Genomic DNA, 19,002 nt, shown 5'->3' with positions numbered 1-19,002 from the left:
TTTGATCTGAAAGTTGTTGCCTTATTATCAGTAAAATACATTAAAAGTTGTTTATGAAACTTCGGTTTAAGTTAATTTAAAATAAACTATGAGGATATGCAGTGTCAGACTGGGGTAACAAGACCAGAGGACCTGATATCAAGGGTCCACCAAGCAATAGCAAATCAATAGCAAATCCTACACTTGTATGTGTTACTATACCAGTCTATGGGAAATATTTATACATACAAATATTACAGCAACCCATGTGCTTCCATAAAAACACATGAACAACTAATCCTATGTTGGCAGCTGTCATTTCCTCAAGACACTTTTACAAAGAGAACTCTCCTATGCTAGCAATTTTGTGCCATAATATTTTGGTGGAGAATACCTTTCCTAAAGCATTTGTGGAAAAAAATTGTAACAATTTGTTACACATTGCTGCCATTGGCGAGTGCTTTTTAGAAATATTATTGATATATTTAATATTGATATGTATATATAAACTTATGAAAATGCAAAAAGAATGGAGTAATCAGCACCTTCCACCTATCAGCAAACACAATTGGTGTGCAGGGTCAAGTGATATATAGTGAACAATTAATAGAGAGTAAAGAATGACCCCAAAATTGCACCTTCCCAATTATTATTCCATGAATCCCATGAACACAAGGTAAAACTTAACCTTTATTGGTATATTGTTAAAATAGCACCAAGGGTGAAGAATCAAAAAAGATTAAAATTACAACCAGGAGGAGCACATTGTAGCTGAATTATGCAGTGTGTCCCAGATGCTTGAGAAACGATCGTATTCAATACTGAAAGGATCCCATGAGAAGCATCACATTAAGGATTCACTGCATTCAGCCTTGTGAATCCAAAAAAAGCCCATGGTGATTATCCAAGGGGTTAATTGACTGAGGGGCGCAAAGATCTGCAGTTTACAACAGTTAAATAGAATTGGAATGCAGATACCAATTAAATCGGCCCAAATCCTTGCAAGGAATATGCCTAATAGAACGGGCAATATAAGGTTAAAGATCCTGTCTGAGCGAATGAGATGGTCGGCGTTACATTCTTCCACTGTAAGCAGATATGGTGCTATTGAGTCAGACACCTTAACTGCACCCCCAGAGATACTATGTTTCCAACGGAAGGATCCGTTACAGAACAATTAGCAGCAACTAACTGAATTAGCAGCACGAGTAACTCCCTGCCTGGTTGAGCTAAAAAAGTAACAGGCGCCTGTTACTTTTTTAGCTCAATTAACCCCTTGGATAATCACCATGGGCTTTTTTTGGATTCACAAGGCTGAATGCAGTGAATCCTTAATGTGATGCTTCTCATGGGATCCTTTCAGTATTGAATACGATCGTTTCTCAAGCATCTGGGACACACTGCATAATTCAGCTACAATGTGCTCCTCCTGGTTGTAATTTTAATCTTTTTTGATTCTTCACCCTTGGTGCTATTTTAACAATATACCAATAAAGGTTAAGTTTTACCTTGTGTTCATGGGATTCATGGAATAATAATTGGGAAGGTGCAATTTAGGGGTCATTCTTTACTCTCTATTAATTGTTCACTATATATAAACTTACACAACTAGTGGGTTATATGTAAATGTGATACAACTTTTCTGTGTTTTCCTCTCTGCTTGGTGCATTATGCTCCAATTGCTAATATGAGATGTGTAAGAGCACAGAGCAATGCCTAGTCTATATGCTTGTTTTGGGCTGATGTACTGTATTTCTAAATCTTATATACTGTATTAGCTCTTGCACTTTGCACATTTTTTCCTGGGAACCCCCCCCCCCACACCATGCCAGCTCTATATTATTAACAGCCTCTCTGAGTCTCCTGTTTATGTGTGCAACAAATAGGGCATCTGTCTTTTCTCTGACCCATCACATAGTTTTAAACTAACTGTTCTCAGTCTTTCTTACATAATGATCTGACTTCCCCAGGCACTTGGTATTAAATATTTCCGTTTAATGAAAGACAGTGTAAAATCCACAGATGTTATAGCGATCCATGAGAGTTTCATATTTTTTCATTTCGGGAAAAAAATTGTATTATCACTGGGGATGAATGAAAACACAAGCATAACCTGAAAATATAATATTAACAGTCAATGTTCTGTGCCCCAGTAATGGAGAAGAGTCCTCCCAGACCAGTGCCCACTCCACAATGCCAAGACCAGACAGACCCTGAGGATACAGGGCATTTTTAATTGCAAAAATGGAAAGTGTCTGGTTAGCAGTAAGCTTCCATTGATTTGCATAGTATTATCTTCTTTAGCATTTGCTCACTTTGGGGCTTAAAGATTTGCTGGGGTATAAGAGCTCAAAAATATCCATGCACCAGGCAACCTCTAACAAGGTACATCTGTAATATTCGGTATGAACATAGCAACTGCAAATCAATTGGATCACAGGTCTGTTGGAACGCCCTCCCCCTCCCCAGCCACACGAACACACAAGGTGACATACATGCTCAGATGGTTGGCCAGTACAGGCATAACATTGGTTAACAGATCTTTTGAATAAAGAAAGCAGACCAGTGCAAGTGAAGTCCAGCCAACCAATCAGTATCTCACTACACCTTTATCCCCTGCAGTCTGCCCCACCTACAGGTGCATGTGTTTATGTCAATGAAGACCCAATATTTGTGCATGTCTTGGCAACACCAAACACAACTATCTGTGATTTACGCAAGGATGTTAATAATGTTTTACTGGTGCTTAGTATCAGTATATTGAAATAGGCATTGTACAGGTATGGAATGCCTTATTCAGAAACCTGTTATCCAGACAGTTTCAAATTATAGGTAGGCTGCTCTCTGTAAATAATTCTATATTTTTATATTTCCTTTTTCTAAAACTGTACCTTGTACTTGATCCTAACCAAGCTGCATAAATCCATATTGGTGGCAAAATAATCCTATTGTGCTTATTTAATATTTTTTAGTAGACTTAAGGTATTACAAATTGTGGGGTAAAAAAGCCCTCATTTAGAAAACCCCAGGACCCAAGCATTTCAGATAATAGATCCTGTATTATTACACACATACATAAAAACTTAGTAGAATTATTCAGGGCCAATCCATTCTTAATGAAGAACCACCATATGACAAATCAATGTCTGTCCATAATTGGTCCAATATTGCTGCCACCTCTGTAAATGGCACTTAACTGTATTGTCCTTTGTACTGGACCAAAATGATCTCCTCTCTGATTTACATCTGATCAGGGACCAGACAGATATGGATTGGGAAGACTGAAAACCGACCAAAAACTAGAATCTGTAATTTGGCAGATCTAATAATTGTCACCTAGGCCACTGATCATTTCACATACGGGTGTCTTCACTAAATGAGTTCAATTTACCCATAAGTGACCAGCTTAAGGGACCCACAATGGGTCATATAATTACACAGAAAAAACACAGATATTTATTAAAAAGAACAAGCCATGGTGTCACTGCAAGGGAAAAGGTTTATATAGTGGTGGAAACAAAATGGCAAAAAACATTGCATCCTGTCAAAAAAGAGTCTGTTTTATATGCTGATGAGGGAAATTAAACTGGCATTCAATTATGCCCATTCAGGCTAAAACAAATTCTAGAGGCTTCAGAACAGATGAACTTGGGTCAGCAAAGCCTGCAGGCTTCTTCCTCTTCCCTACACTTGCCAAGCAGATTTTCCAAATGCAAGTCCCATTGAAACAATATATCTTTCAAACAGAAAAATTGTGACAGCTCAAACAAGCAAAACATCCACAAAAAAAGATAAATATCTTTAGGTATGGCAGTCTGGCCAACTGCAGTAATTACACTTTACGCTGTTTTAAAGGGTAACTTATGTTGGATTTTATAGTTGCAGAGAAATGTATACCACTAGGAGTCCAGAATGTGTGTTAAGATGTGCTATGGGGTTCTGACTTGCTACTATCTTGGTAATGAGCTGCAAGCCTCTAACCATATAAAGTCTATTCGTTAAGTTTACTAGTTTTTTTAGACTGTGTTGCAAAGTATCAGGGTAAATTTGGGAATCTCTCAAAAGAGACACAGGAACCAGGTTTAGTAGATACATGATTATGAACTGCAACCTGACATGCACTGACAAATGTACAGACAAGTCTGTCTGCATAAGGAAGATCATCTGGCAATAATGTGCCTTACAAGCAGCCAATTAGAATGGCCATATATAGAATTTCACCAGTTACCCACTGCTCTACCAGTTATGTATTTTGTGCATTGGATTTCTCTTTTACAGAAAAGAACTGGAAGGTAAAGTTTTCTTTTCTTAAAAAAAAAAAAAATATTATCTCTTTAATTGAACGAACAAAGCAATAGCTTTCTGGCAAGAAGGATGAAAACCCACATAACATCTATCAGAATTTTAGAGTATAAGTCATCTTTAAACAAACAACTGCTGGTTTAACTGGAGCCAGAAAGATATCAAGTGTGGTAACTATGTAATTATAATAACTCGACAGTTAGAGGCATATCTCAAAATAACATACAGATGATTTATTGAATGCACTTTTTGGCAAAATGTATTACTGGAGTATGAGAAAAATACAGTGCTGAGTGGTGCAAATCAGTTTATATAGTGCAGTTGCCCCTGGCAACTAACCCATTGCAACATACCCAAGCTGCTGTTTACCTGTGGGAAGTGGAGGCTTCATTTAGTGGGGGTGGCAGGATGTTGGTTACTGGTTAAATTAAAGGAAAACTATACCCCCCAAACAATGTAGGTCTCTATAAAAAGATATTGCATAAAACAGCTCATATGTAAAATCCTGCTTCATGTAAATAAACCATTTTCATAATAATATACTTTTCTAGAAGTATGTGTCATTGGGTAATCCAAAATAGAAAATTGCCATTTTAAAAAATAAGGGCCCCCCCCCCCCCGGGATCGTAGGATTCACTGTACTCACAAAGATATCAACAAACTATACATGTTAGGTCACATGAGCCAATTAACAGACAGAGTTGTATCTTTTGCTTCCACACTTCTTCCTGTTACAGTTAGAGTTGTAGTATTTCTGGTCAGGAGATCTCTGAGACAGCACAGAGACCATCACGAAATGGTGGCTCAAGGAAAGAGATGTAAAAGGGCAAAATTTACTTAAATATATATTCCAGTTTGGTGAGATTCTTTAATATGCCACTTAATATGATATGAACTAACTGTTGCTTCATTGTTCATTTTGGGGGTATAGTTTTCCTTTAAGGAATGTTGGCCTGGAACATAGTATATGTACCTGGATAGAGAACTGGCTAAAAGATAGACTACAAAGAGTGGTGGTAAATGGGACATTTTCTAATTGGACCAGTGTTGTTAGTGGAGTTCCACATGGCTCTGTACTAGGTCCCTTGCTTTTCAAATTGTTTTTTAATGACCTCGAGATGGGCATTGATGGGGCCCCCAGACGGCTTCCCCGATCGAGAACTGGCCGAAAGTCGGCTAGATTTTGATCGAATGGGACTGAAGGTGGGCATATCGGAGAGAGAGCCGCTCGTTTGGCGACATCGCCAAACGAGAGGATCTCTCCATGTATGGCCACCTTTAGTTGGGAAACTGGGCAGCAAACTGGAAAATGAGGTTCAATGTTGATAAATGCAGGGTTATGCACTTTGGCAAAAATAATATAAATGCTAGTTATGCACTAAGGGGGTTATTTATCAAGGTCCGAATATCCGAAACTCGAATAATTCGAGGTTTTTGGAGAAAAAAAACCTACGAAGTCCGATGGTCTAAAAACTCCAAATCCGAAACCCCGGCATTTAAAAGCTCTCGAGTATAAATCAATGAGGAAGGTCCCAGTGTCTGTGCTGATGTCCGTACCGACATCCGATGAGTTTGTGGTTTCTGCACAAAATATGTCCGAAAACTTTTTTTTCCGTAGATTCCTGAGTTTTTTGTGCAGAAACCACAACAATTTCCGAGTTTTTGGGGAAAGGTCTGAAGTTTGACCGACCCTATTTTTTCAGGCTTTTTTCTTCATAAATAAGGTCCATTCGGGCAATCGGAGTTACTCGGATTTCTTACATAGAAATAATCATGTAAATTTGGACCTTGATAAATAACCCCCTAAATGTCAGTGTGTTGGGAGTTTCCTTAAATGAGAAGGATTTTGGGGTTTTTGTAGATAACAAGTTGACTAATTTTGGGCAGTGTCATTCAGTGGCTACTAAAGCAAATAAAGTTCTTTCTGGCATAAAAAAGGGCATTAACTCAAGGGATGAAAACATAATTTTGCCTCTTTATATGTCCCTCGTAAGGCCTCATCTGGAGTATGCAGTGCAGTTTTGGGCTCCAGTCATTAAGAAGAATATAAATAAGCTGGAGAGAGTGCAGAGACGTGCAACTAAATTGGTTAGAGGGATGGAAGACTTATGTAATGAGGGTAGACTGTCATGGTTGGGGTTGTTTTCTCTGAAAAAAGGCACTTGCGAGGGTACATGATTACACTTTACAAGTACATTAGAGGACATTATAGACAAAAAGCAGGGGGGACCTTTTTACCCATAAAGAGGATCACCGTACCAGAGGTCACCCCTTCAGACTAGAAGGAAAAACTTTAATTTGAAGCATCGTAGGTGGTTCTTCACAGTGAGGTCAGTGAGGTTGTGGAATGCACTGCCGGTGTTGTGATGGCTAATTCTGTTAATGCCTTTAAGAGTGGCTTGGATGATTTCTTGGATAGACATAATATCAAAGACTATTGTGATACTAAATTCTATTGTTAGAATAGATATGGGTATATATAATTTATGTGAGAGTAGGGAGGGGTGTGTGTATGGATGCTGGGTTTTCATTTGGAGGGGTTGAACTTGATGGATTTTGTCTTTTTTCAACCCGATTTAACTATGTAACTATGTAAATAGGGAGTGAACTGTAAGTGTGGCATAATTATAGAGTGCAGTTACGTCCTCTCCCCAGCTGCTCTCTGGGTGGCATGAGGGCAGAGAGTAGGCGGGCACAGGGAGTGGGCTGGGTGGTGCAGGTGGGAGCTCCTAAAGGTGAGCAGCCATGGACTGGAACATACACCTCAGAACTCCTTTCCCTTACCACACCACACAGAGATTACTGTAATGGCTTTCCATTACATTACACAAGCACTACAAGCAAACTGGGAAGCTGTATAATTTTAAATACAGAAAACTACACACAGGGAAGCCACACATAATAAATAAATAAGAATAAATGTGCAGAGATTAAGTGCCATGTGGTATGAGACACTGTAGGAAGGAAGTCACTTGCCTAAGTGGGTGGTTAGCACACAGGCACAAATAAGGCAAAGTAGACAAAAGATTGGGTAAAGACTCCTACATTCTGGACAGGTAATATTCTAGTGCAATAAGAAAGAATACATTTAAATGCTGCAACAGGGGTGATCCCAAATTTATTTCATATTTTTCAGACACTGCAATCACGATCAAACGTTCGGGAACACATGTCCCTTCCTCAATATTTTAGTGCTCCAGAATGTAGGATCTAAGTTTCTTTATCAACAGGTTGAGAGAGTGTCTTTATGGAGGAATTCAGGGATAGAATTCCACAGATAAGAAGTAGTAAGATAAAAAGGTTCAAGGCAAGAGATAGCAGGGGTGAATATGGCAGTGTTTGTGAGAGCAATTGAGGCGATGGTCATGAATGTACATTGAGACAAGTGAAGAAATGTAGTCAGGAGCAGAGGAGTGGAAGGATGAACAGGTTCCCTCTTTAAATCAATTAAGTCATTTCTGGTGCCAAAAAAGAAGGCATTTTAATCCAAAGAAAGGTCCCTCAAAAAATCTGAATATGAATTCCAGGTATACTTTGTGCATGGATCATTGGAATTTTCTCTGAAATATGGTAAGTGTGTGCCATGCCTTCCAGACCATAACTTTCTTGTCTTTTAGTGATATGGAACAGTAGCCCACTTACTATTCAATAAAAAGTGATCATGTTATTATTGAAAAGCATACTAAATTCACTGCTATGAAAATAAGGCAATGCAACAGAAGCACTGTACTCTGTGACCCCTTTATATGGGAATTATAGAAGCAAATATGGATTAAAGTAATTTACTTGCTACTCACTGTTGGTTTTTAGCTTGCCAGGTTCACTATTGCGACTTCCAGCTTGGTTTATGGCCTTAACAATGAATATGTACTTGGTGCCACTTTGCAGGCCATGAACTGTATAATGGTTCTGTTTGATATTGGGAACAATCATCCAGCTGTCGGCTGAGTTACACAAACCTGTAAGATCAAGGAAATGGAAGAGTCATAAAACATGCAGCACATAAGTGATACACTGAAATGTTTCCCTAATGTTTGCTTCACCAATGAAGCTCAATGGGCATTAGATTACTGATTTCTTTAAAGCCTTTTTATTTTTTAAACTGAAAGTGCCAGGCACTTCAGAGAGCCCTTGATATTCCAAGGACAATTTTCCTGCTGCTAATGGTTCACGCATTTCAGCTTTCAGTTATTTCACTAAAATAAGTTTCCATCAAAGAGTAAAAACTCAACAGCCAGGTACATTTATATATATTTCTTACTGCATTAAACCAATTAAACCCTTTTAAAAGTTTCCAATCCACTGAGTGTGTGCAAAACTACTTGAAATCAACAGAGCAGGGGCACCGACATTCATTTCTCTCAGCCTGGAAAAATGTGCAGGCTGAGAGCAGCCAAGCCTATAGCTAAGAAGAGAGAACTAGGCTGCTGTCTGTGCAAGCTAACACTGGAAGCCTGAGCATTGTTGGAAATTATTACACATTGCTACACACACAATTGTACGATGAATTTTCAACACATTTGTCATTCTGTGGCTTAGAGATACTTCCCATAATATTCCTGGAGAATTTTCCATTATGCAGGTACAGAAATATTTTAATACAGTACATTTGGAAAGTTTTAGGACATTTTTGAAAATGATCACATTCTTATGATTAATGCAGGAGAATAAAGGTTAAACAAAGTGAACTTCATGGGAAATACAGTATATTCAAAACCTCTTTGCAGCCTTTTATTCCTGAAATGTAAGCACTAGAGTTGCCCCCGGTGTATTCTCCCTTGGAGCCATACACTGTATTCAGCAGCAGTCACATCAACCCTGTCCCCTGAGGCACCCTGACCCAGATGAGTTCCTCCCTCACCCACAGCCTCTCTGCTGAGTGTTTGCTGTATATGTTCAAGCCTTTTCTATGAACTATGGTAAAAAGTACAGTTCAGATTTCATGGGACACATAGGATGTGATGTCTAAAAGTGGAGCTGGAAACAGGTTACATAGTAAGCAATAAAATGCTTTTTCATTTACACATATGAAGTAATAAATTTGCTTCAGCTTCACTCCTCTGATTTTGTATGTCTCCCATGAGACATAATATCAAAGGCTATTGTGATACTAGATGCTATTGTATTTACTTCATTTTAAATAGATGGTATATTATACAATGACAGCATCCATTTATGGTCAACTCATTGTTAAATAGATATTTGTTAATGCAGTCATACATCCAGACTTGGAACCCCAAAATACTGGTAGACATGCAGATGGGAAGGCAAAATGGATTTGAGGTTGGTGCCTGCCATTGTGGCATTAAAGACAGATTATTAAGATACAGTGTCTACATCCCCCACACACAGCAAGGGTCCTGTTTCATGAACTTGACAAATTCAATATGTATAAAGGTGTATATTATCTATTATGCCTCTGATTGCCATATTTGATGCCATTATTTTACACCACTACACACACAGACTTTCTGTCAGCTTAGTTTATGTAATGTAGTTTTTTAATTTGGAAAGATAGTATAAACCAGTAGCATAAACCATATTTTTATATGACTGCCTAAATAAATGCAAAGTACAATACAGGTATGGAATCTATTATCCAGAATCCTGTTATCTAGAAAGCTCTGAATTACAGAAAGGCCATCTCCCATAGACTGCATTATAATATAATAATCCAAATTTTAAAAAATGATTTCCCTTTACTCTGAAATAATAAAACAGTACCATGTCATTGATCCCAACTATAACGAATCCTTACTGGAAGCAAAGCAAGCTTATTGTGTTTATTTAATGTGTATTTAATGTTTGCATGATACATGGTCTGTTATCCCAAGGTCCAGAGTATTCTGCATAACAGGTATCATACCTGTATGCTTTTTTACAGGGCAATGTCTCCCAATCAAATACTAATGTATGCTGTATTTGATCACCATTTTTTACAGAGCATGAAAGATAGTCCTGAAAACTTAACAAAGAAGCTATGTTTCAGTTATAGACTGACCAATGAAAACACATAGAGGCAATGTGGCATGAAAACAGCAAACATAACTCAGAGCATTGGTGAACATAAAATATTCAATGGATGTGTAGAAAACCAGTGCTCAATGTAGGCAGGAGTAGAAGGGTGGATTTGGCTAAGGATCTCACCCAAATTCTGTATTTTGCTGCAGGATTTGGGTTCAGTCAAATCCAATCAAAGTGCCTGGTCAAACCATATTCAAACCCTGAAAATCCATGAGATTATACAAAAAATAAATGTTATTTTTTTTTAAGGTTTTGCAGGTATCCTCCACTCCCAAATCCATTGAGCAATATCAATACCATAAAAAAACAGGCCTTTGGGATTTGGATTGTGTTTCTTTTTAAAGTGATTGGAAGCATCCAGGTAACAATTAATGCTACCTACTAATTGGTTCCTATGGGTTACTAGACAAATAGCAAAATCACAACCATTTAGAAGCTTAAACTTCTGTGCAACTTGCAAAAAAAGGCTTGAGTTGCTTTGTACAAAGGCATGCACATTCCTGCATCAGAATTTGCATGTCATTAAGGTGCACAAGATAAGGAACATCGGGAGGCACAGCCTGCCACTGGACCATAGTCTTACAATCAGTAAGGGGTGCAATCTTGTGCTCATACTATTTTAAAAGTTTCACATCACGGAATAAAAAATTACTTCTACTTCTCTTAAAGATTTTCTATATTTTTTATTAAATGTGCCCTGATACTTTATGTTTGTTTTTACACCATATTGGAGACCACATGGAATTCCAAGCCATAAAAAGAATGTAGTTTGTACATTTCACTAAATATTTAACCGTGAATGACCCTCCACTAACATTACATTTAACATTTTTTATATTTTTATCAAACTTTGCAATTACTGATCTGGACTTATCTGTATTAATTTGTGTTTCTGTAAATGCTATAGTTGTTAATCCCGTTAACATACAGATGTTACCATTAAAACTATTTTTGGCAATATGTAACTTTCCACATGCTCCCTTGCCCCAAAAATGTGTCATCTACAGTGCTTTAAATGCCATTCATGGCCTTGGTTACATTTTCCATACCATCCAGAAACTCATTACAGCTTTCAAAATGATCTATTAATGGGCAGAAAGCACTGAACTACATACCCATCATCCCACCAGCTGAAGGAGAACTATATTCAACAACATCTGGAGCCTAGAGGTTGTCACTGCACCCTAGGGGGTGCAAAGTGAACCATGTTTCTTTCCAAGCTTCCAAATGATTTTTTTTTTTTTAAATAGAAAAATAATTTGCATTACAGAACAAGATGTAACCTGGAACTGTTCAGCAATAGAATAACTGTCAAGGTGCATCTATTATGCGCCACTGCATTAAGTGGAACACTGGGAGATCACAGCTGCACATGTAAATGAATACAGGATGTACAAGTTCCCAGCTGACTATTTACAGTCTTTCCAATCTGGAGGTAATAATGTGGAAAGTTATTTCCTCTGGGCTTGAATCTGACATATTCTATGCACCGGATGGGACCAATCCCAAACTCTGTATCTCTGTCTGCAAGAGAAATTCCCTGATTCATTTGATACCACATGATCCTATTTTTCTTTTTCAGAATCTTGGAGCCAAAAGCATCTTGTTAGGGAGCATGAGAAGAAATGATTTGAAATAAAGAGCGCAAAACAAAGCAACACTCAGAGAGGCATTTTTATTATAATAAAATTGTAGGATGGGAATTGTAGTGTTGAAAGGGACATTATATATTACTGGAAGGTGGCATATGTAATAGAAAAATGAAAAAGCACATTGAGCACTGCCATGTTGCAAATGCCTAGTTTCTGGGTGAGTGTTTGCTTGTGGCTAATTTATGCCTGTTATCAGTTTATTGCCATGTACTCCTTGAATTCTGCAAAATGTTGATTAAATTGCCATCATCTTGGGCAGCATTTGGGCAGGTTAGAAAATAGAGGTCAACACACTTGCATAGTTAGAACTACTGCCTATCAGAGTGGGGCTCTTGGGATTAATTTTGACCAAGACCAATATGGGGTTCTATTTTTCCTTATGTTCGTATGGCTTTCCTCCCACAATGACAAAACCCACTGCGTCCCTCTCTAACACTATCCTGAATGCACAAATCCAGGAAGAGGGATGCCATGTCAAGAAAGGCGAAGAGCAATATTATTAAGTCCATGTACAGGGATCTGTTATTCAGAATGCTCGCAATCTGGGGCTTCCTGGATAAGGGATTGTTCTGTAATTTGGATCTTCATACCTGTCTAGTAGAAAATCATGTAAACATTAAATAAACGATTGGTTCTGCTTCCAATGATAATTATGTATATCTTAGTTTGAATCATGTACAAGGTACTCTATTATTACAGCAAACAAGGAAATCGTTTTAAAAAAAGTTGATTATTTGGATAAAATGGAGTCTATGGGAGATGGCCTTTTCAAAATTCGGAGTTATCTGGATAACAGATTTCCGGATAACAGGTCACATACCTTTACATTAACAATAACTAATACATACCCAACAATTACCTTTCAGCAAGGCCACCTTTCCACGTACCATCCAAACGTATGTGCAACTTCAATATTGTATATAGGAAAGGATACGGCCAAAGGCAGAATAAATGCAATGTGCATTTATTAACACAACATGTTTCGGGTATAACAACCCAATATCACACTTGATAAAGGGTTGTTATACCCGAAGCATGTCATGTCAATAAATGCACATTGCAGTTATTCAATGCAGTCTTTGGCTGTATCCTTTCCTATATACAATATTGAAGTTACACATACCTTTACATGTAACTGCACTGAATCACTGATTATAACTGCAGAGAAAAAAATCTTCTCCAGATGCAAACTCACGGCTATAGTTATTGTAGCTATTTTCCTTAATACTATGCCAACCAGCTTTTGGCAAAGGTTATAAGGCATTTATGCTTAGGAGGATCAGCCGATCTAAGCACGTTTGTGTCCTGAATAACAGCATGTCAGCAGCAGCAAAATTATACGGACATGTAACTAAGGGGCTGTTCCAACTTAGGAAACGAGTAATGTATATAAATACATTTTAATTGTTAGACCTTAACGGTTCTTTAATGGCTAAGCCAGTTGTATATGTAATACAGTGGCTTTGATAAAACCAGCAAAAAATATGCACAAGATAAGTTGAATGACTAAGATCTGACTTTCCTTATACAGAAATATTTTGGAAGTTCCACATTTCTATGGCACAACGAGTTGTTTCACACTATATAATGAAGGCCCTTTAAAAATAAACCATAAAATAAGTTTTATAAAAGAACACTGGGCAACGTTTGTATTTCTTTACAGTGATTTAAACCATAGCTAGGCAATATTTCTAATGTAAAAATATTTTGCAAGAATAAAATGTATCAATTAATATAAATACTTCAGTTGTCAAAACAAATGCCTCAGTTGTGTTGCCATAAATAACAGTTCATTAAGGCTGCACATTAAAATTGACTAATGTCAATACATTATAAAACGATTCTCAGTAATGATATTTTATATGTACTTCTAATTGGCACTTTTTAAATTGAACTTTTTGGGTTATTTTCAAAATACATATCATCAGTAATGATCTGAAAATGTAAATTGCCACAGTTCCAGTTTAACTGCCAAATCTATGGGGAAATATTAAGAAGCTAAATCTGCTAGTATAAAACTTGGTGGTGTTATTTGGACTTGGTAACTACTGCATTTGAACTTATTTTTCATGTGCAGAATACTGTGCAGGCAATTATGAGAAGTACAGGTAACAAATTGAAAAGTGTATTTTAAAATCGTTATAGCTATGTGTGCTTTTCTAGTTAACTATAAATAAATGGTTCCTCTTATTTTCTCTTACAAAGAAGTTCTGTCTGTGCCTTATATCTGAGAATTTTTTTTTTACAATTACACCATTGTAAAGACATCAAGATTGGGGAACCTATTTTTCCAAATGAAAGTAAACAGGCTCCTTGAGTCTTACATATACTTTTTTAGAACTACAAGAAAGATTCTGTATTTCATACTTGACAGTTTAATACTTTTTGTTAGAAAAACATGTACAGTACATGTATACTATTTCCTTCCATAGTACAGGTGGGGGATCTGTTATTCGGAATGATTGGGACCTGCGTTTTTTCCGTCTGGGTAAGGTGTTTTTCCGTATTTTTGATCACCATACCTTAAGTCTACTTGAAAACATTTAACCATTAAATAAATCCAGTTGGGTTGTTTTGCCACCAATATAGATGTATTCTTCATAGTTTGGATCAAATACAGAGTACTGTTTTATTATTAGAGAGAAAAAATAAATAATTAAAAAAAAAAAAAAAAAAAAAAAAAAAAAAAGATGTTAGGCACCCCCAAGTGATTGTATATGCTTACCTAAAACCTCAGGCCGGTGCTCCTATCAGCACAGAACTGCACTGGCCAGGAGTTCTTCCAGCGAGCACCACAGAGTAATCCTCTTCCGGCTTCTTCTTTCTTCTCGTGGCTGTGCATGCGCAGTAGAGCAGAATTCAGTTTTCTGCTGATAGGAGCACCACCCTGGGGTTTCAGGTAAGTAAATACAATCACTTGGGGGTGCCTAATATTTGGCACCTGCAAGTGGAAGACGACTATCCTTCTCCTTTAAAATTGGCTCTATGGGAGTATGACCTTCCCGTAATTCTTTCTGGATATTGGGTTTCTGGATCAGAGATCCTATACCTTTACAACATAAAGGGATTTTTTGGCACAGGCTCACTTGTACCTCACTGGTACTCAATCTTTGCTCAACTGATATTATTTAAACATTTGGCCATGGACCAACTTATCGTATCAAAATAAGGGGCATATCTGAACCCTTTAAATATCTGCTCAGACCACTACATCCACAACCAGTGAGATATTGACTCTTAGAGTAAGCTAATAATTAAGCTTTTTGCTATATTACTTTATTTGAGCCGGAACTGTATAATTAGAATTCCTTTCTCCAACCTGAACCATATTTTCAAAACTACATCTTTTATGTTTTACTGACTATGCCATTTTAAATAACTCACACATAAGGACATGAAAAGAAAAATGCATAATTTAAGCAGAAAAGTCTCCTTTTTTTATTTTTTTGTATTAAAAACACATGCTGTTTTTATAAACAAAATCAATTTAATCGCTGCAATTATCAGAGACTTTGGAACAAGGATATTTTTTATATGATTATATTAATGTCTTAAGACAGCGATGAAGCATTGGAGTTAAAACATGTATGTGAATGTGAAGGCTTAAAGTTGATCTAAAGTGATTATTTTGATAACTGGGAAAGGAAATGATAAAAGGAAAAAAACCAAAAAATATAATGTTCTTCTCCCATTCCAGCTGGCTTTCTTCAGTTATTGGCATGAATTAAGATTCAGCCTTTCTTGATACAAGTAAACAAGAGAAAAACAGCTGCACATGTGCTTTTCTTAGTGGAATTCCAAAATTATGCTATAGAAGAATGATCTTACTGGGTAGACTATTTACTTTCTTTATTGGGGGAACCATGCTATTTCTCTCATTACTCATACATAAGTTACTGTTTTAACTACTGCAGGAGACCCTAAAAAGTCCACTTTGCTACCTGAGCACTGCCAAATACACTGACAGTTCAGCAGAATAATCAAGAAATAGCTTGGAGTGGTGCAATTCTCCTTTAGCCATGTGGTCCTTTAGATCAAAAAGGGTTGGAGGATGTAGGAAGCTGTAGTTCTGCAGCAGCTTGGGATACACATTGGCTTCACTGGCGGTGATATTTAGCTACTTATTATTTAAAGAAGATGGCAGTATAAGAATGATTGGCCTGTGGGCTAAAGGGGACACTATTCTGTGATATGCCAGTCTATACAGAAGACTTAGAGACTTTATCAAAATTCAAATTTGAGGGAAAAAATTAGGGTGGTTTCATGTTTTTTTGCATCATATTTTTCTCGAATTAAGAAAATAGCACCAACTCAATTTTTTTTATAAATAACCCTTCTAAGCAGTAGTCTCTCTTTGCCCTATTTGCCAACCCGCTATTTACATGCAAAGAAGGGTATTAGCAGAAGAATTGACAGACAGTGGTATATATGGCCAGACAACTGGCCAAAATGGTCTACATAGTAAAGTCAAACTAATTGATCATGGTTACAGGCTTTAACTAACAGACTAAATGAACATTTAGCACAATGTAGAAAGTATATTGTATTCTGAGATACTTTGCAATTCATTTAAATATTTTGTAGTTTTTTAAACTATTTAGCTTTAGCAGCTCTCTATTTTGCAATTTCAGCAATCTGGTTATCTTATATACAGACTTGATTTTCTACTCTCTTAATAAACCATGGTGGAAGTTAAAAGCAAATAGAAAGCGTTTTACATAATAACAGCAGAGGGATGCACAGAATGCTTTAACCTCCTATTATTTACAAAATTCTTTTAAATAAAATGCTCATAAAACAAATTAAAAGCATTCCTATGCTGAACAATAGAATAAAACCAGGAAAGAAAGTGTATATGTTATTGTAAAGTCATGGCACAAACGCATAATGAAGGAAGTAGCTCACAGCTCAACAGTGGCATCACAGGTTCCTGACAGGGTATTGCCCTTTGAAGTTTATTTAAAAATAGAGAAACATATACAAAAATTCCAATTATTTTTTATAAAATCTACATTAATGTGTTACTGTACCTTCATTTTGAATTTTCCTGTCTGATGGAAATAGTGAATTAATGAAGGTACATATTACTGGGTCAGCTTACTGTATATCTGGCTGCCCATTAATCCTCCTGGTCTAGCAGTCCATGGGCATATGGCATGACATCACTAGGTGTGCTGCCAGTCACCAGGGGACCAATGATACTTTATGTACCATGGACAACATCCTAGATTTTTCATAGCCTCTGTGGAGAGATACTGCACATCAATATATCTCCAGCACAGGTTATAAAGCCCAATTCTGCAGGAATACATGTGGGTAACACTTTATTTCTATGTGCCGCTCAAACTGAGAATTGAAAAATTATAGTAGCAGTAAAAGCACCTTTTTTCAGTGTGTGGGAAACCAAGTTAATATGGTGCATCTTCCAGCAGACTAGACAACATAGCTAAGAGAGGGAGAGTTAGGAATCCATGCAAATGGGCATGGTAAAACACAGGCCAAATAAATGTACACTAACAAATAAATTAGCTCTCAAAATTAAGTTTGTTAAATTCTGTGCTTATATCACACAAGATATTCTCCAACTTTCTCATTTTATAATCAGTATTTCATTTCAGAATAACATATAAAGTTTGGAGCAGTGGGTGACAGCTTTTGACTTGTGATCTGAAGTGAAGCAATTAGCACATGTCAACATGTAAATCTGATTAACACATACTTTTGTGCATGAAGGGGACTCCTCACATTCAGTTGTCATTAAGGAATTAGGTTTTGTCAAGCTATTCAAAGACTGTTTCTATATTCACACTGAAATGGGCAAAAGCCAAGTGCAATGTGCATCTTTAATATGCTGTTTTAGCTCCTGCTGATTCTATATGCAGACAGAAGCAGAGAGCTTCATAACTATATTTGAGATATAGCAAAAGATTAGGATTTAGCAGAAAGGTTTGTTTTGATGGAGACGACTAAGCTAAAACACTGCATGGCCATATGGTATAACTAAAAATATGTTTTTATTATTCTAGCACAGACAAAAAAAAACGTGGCTCTATCCAAAGGTGAATGTGTAAAAAATAACCAAAGCTCACCCGACATAGAACCTGACCTGGGTGCGGGGCCCCAGGTCCGTTTCTTAAGGGTTCAGCATTCTCGGCAATATGATATAAATGAACAGTATAAGTTTAGTTCGCACTCACCGATGAAAGAAGGTGGCCCGGGTGCAGCGCCCTGAACCCATAGCTTGGGGTGAGATGAAAGAAAAAGTTGGTGGAGCATGCACTCCTGAGTAAACAGTATAAGTTTAGTTCACACTCACTGTTGAGCTTTGGTTATTTATTACACATTTGGAGCTTACACCTTTGGATAAAGCCGCATTTTTTCTTGTTTGTGCTTGTATTAGTAGTTTCGCTGAGCTGGTGTGACGCAGAAGTGCATGCTCATACAACTTTTTCCTTTATTAATCTAGTGCAAACATTTATGCAGCAGGGAAAAGGTCTTAAAGGGAAAATATACCCCCTTTTGATATGAGCTCATTAAGTTGGCAGAAATCCTGCATAAATATCTATATACAGGTATGGGACCTGTTATTCAGAATGCTTGGGACCTGGAGCTTTCAGGATAACAGATCTTTCCGTAATTTGGATCTTCATACTTTAAGTCTACTAGAAAATTAATTAAACATTAAATAAACAGGCTGGTTTTGCTTCCAATAAGGATTAATTATATCTTCGTTTGGATCAAGTACAGGTACTGTTTTACTATTACAGACAAAAAGGACATCATTTTTAAAAATTTGGATTATTTGGATAAAATGGAGTCTATGTGAGACAGCCTTTCTGTAATTCGGAACTTTTAGGATAACAGGTTTCCAGATAATGCATCCCATACCTGTATACATTTATTAATCTATGAATATATATATCCAAAAATAAATATAAGCGTATATGTTTGTTACACAGACATGAATATGCAGCTGAACTGAAAAAACAAAACAAAAAAAAAAAGCTCGCACAATAATTGGAAGGTGTAATTAGATGAATTTGGT

At 36.9% G+C, this 19,002-nt stretch overlaps 1 protein-coding gene across 3 annotated transcripts in view; it reads right to left on the bottom strand.

Moving 5' to 3' along the window:
• The window catches only part of mid1.S (midline 1 S homeolog), a 161,395-nt gene that overhangs the window by 19,453 nt on the left and 122,940 nt on the right, over window positions 1–19,002 (bottom strand). For all 3 annotated transcript variants that reach the window (XM_018249236.2, XM_018249234.2, XM_018249233.2), the window contains one exon: window positions 8,079–8,240. In XM_018249236.2, coding sequence (XP_018104725.1) covers window positions 8,079–8,240 — 162 coding nt within the window. The remainder of the gene's footprint in view (window positions 1–8,078; window positions 8,241–19,002) is intronic.

The sequence above is a fragment of the Xenopus laevis genome, chromosome 2S, assembly GCF_017654675.1.
Source record: "Xenopus laevis strain J_2021 chromosome 2S, Xenopus_laevis_v10.1, whole genome shotgun sequence".
NCBI classification, from domain to species: domain Eukaryota; kingdom Metazoa; phylum Chordata; class Amphibia; order Anura; family Pipidae; genus Xenopus; species Xenopus laevis.
Note: the sequence above shows the minus strand (reverse complement) of the source record. Positions and strands in the feature narration are given on the sequence as shown.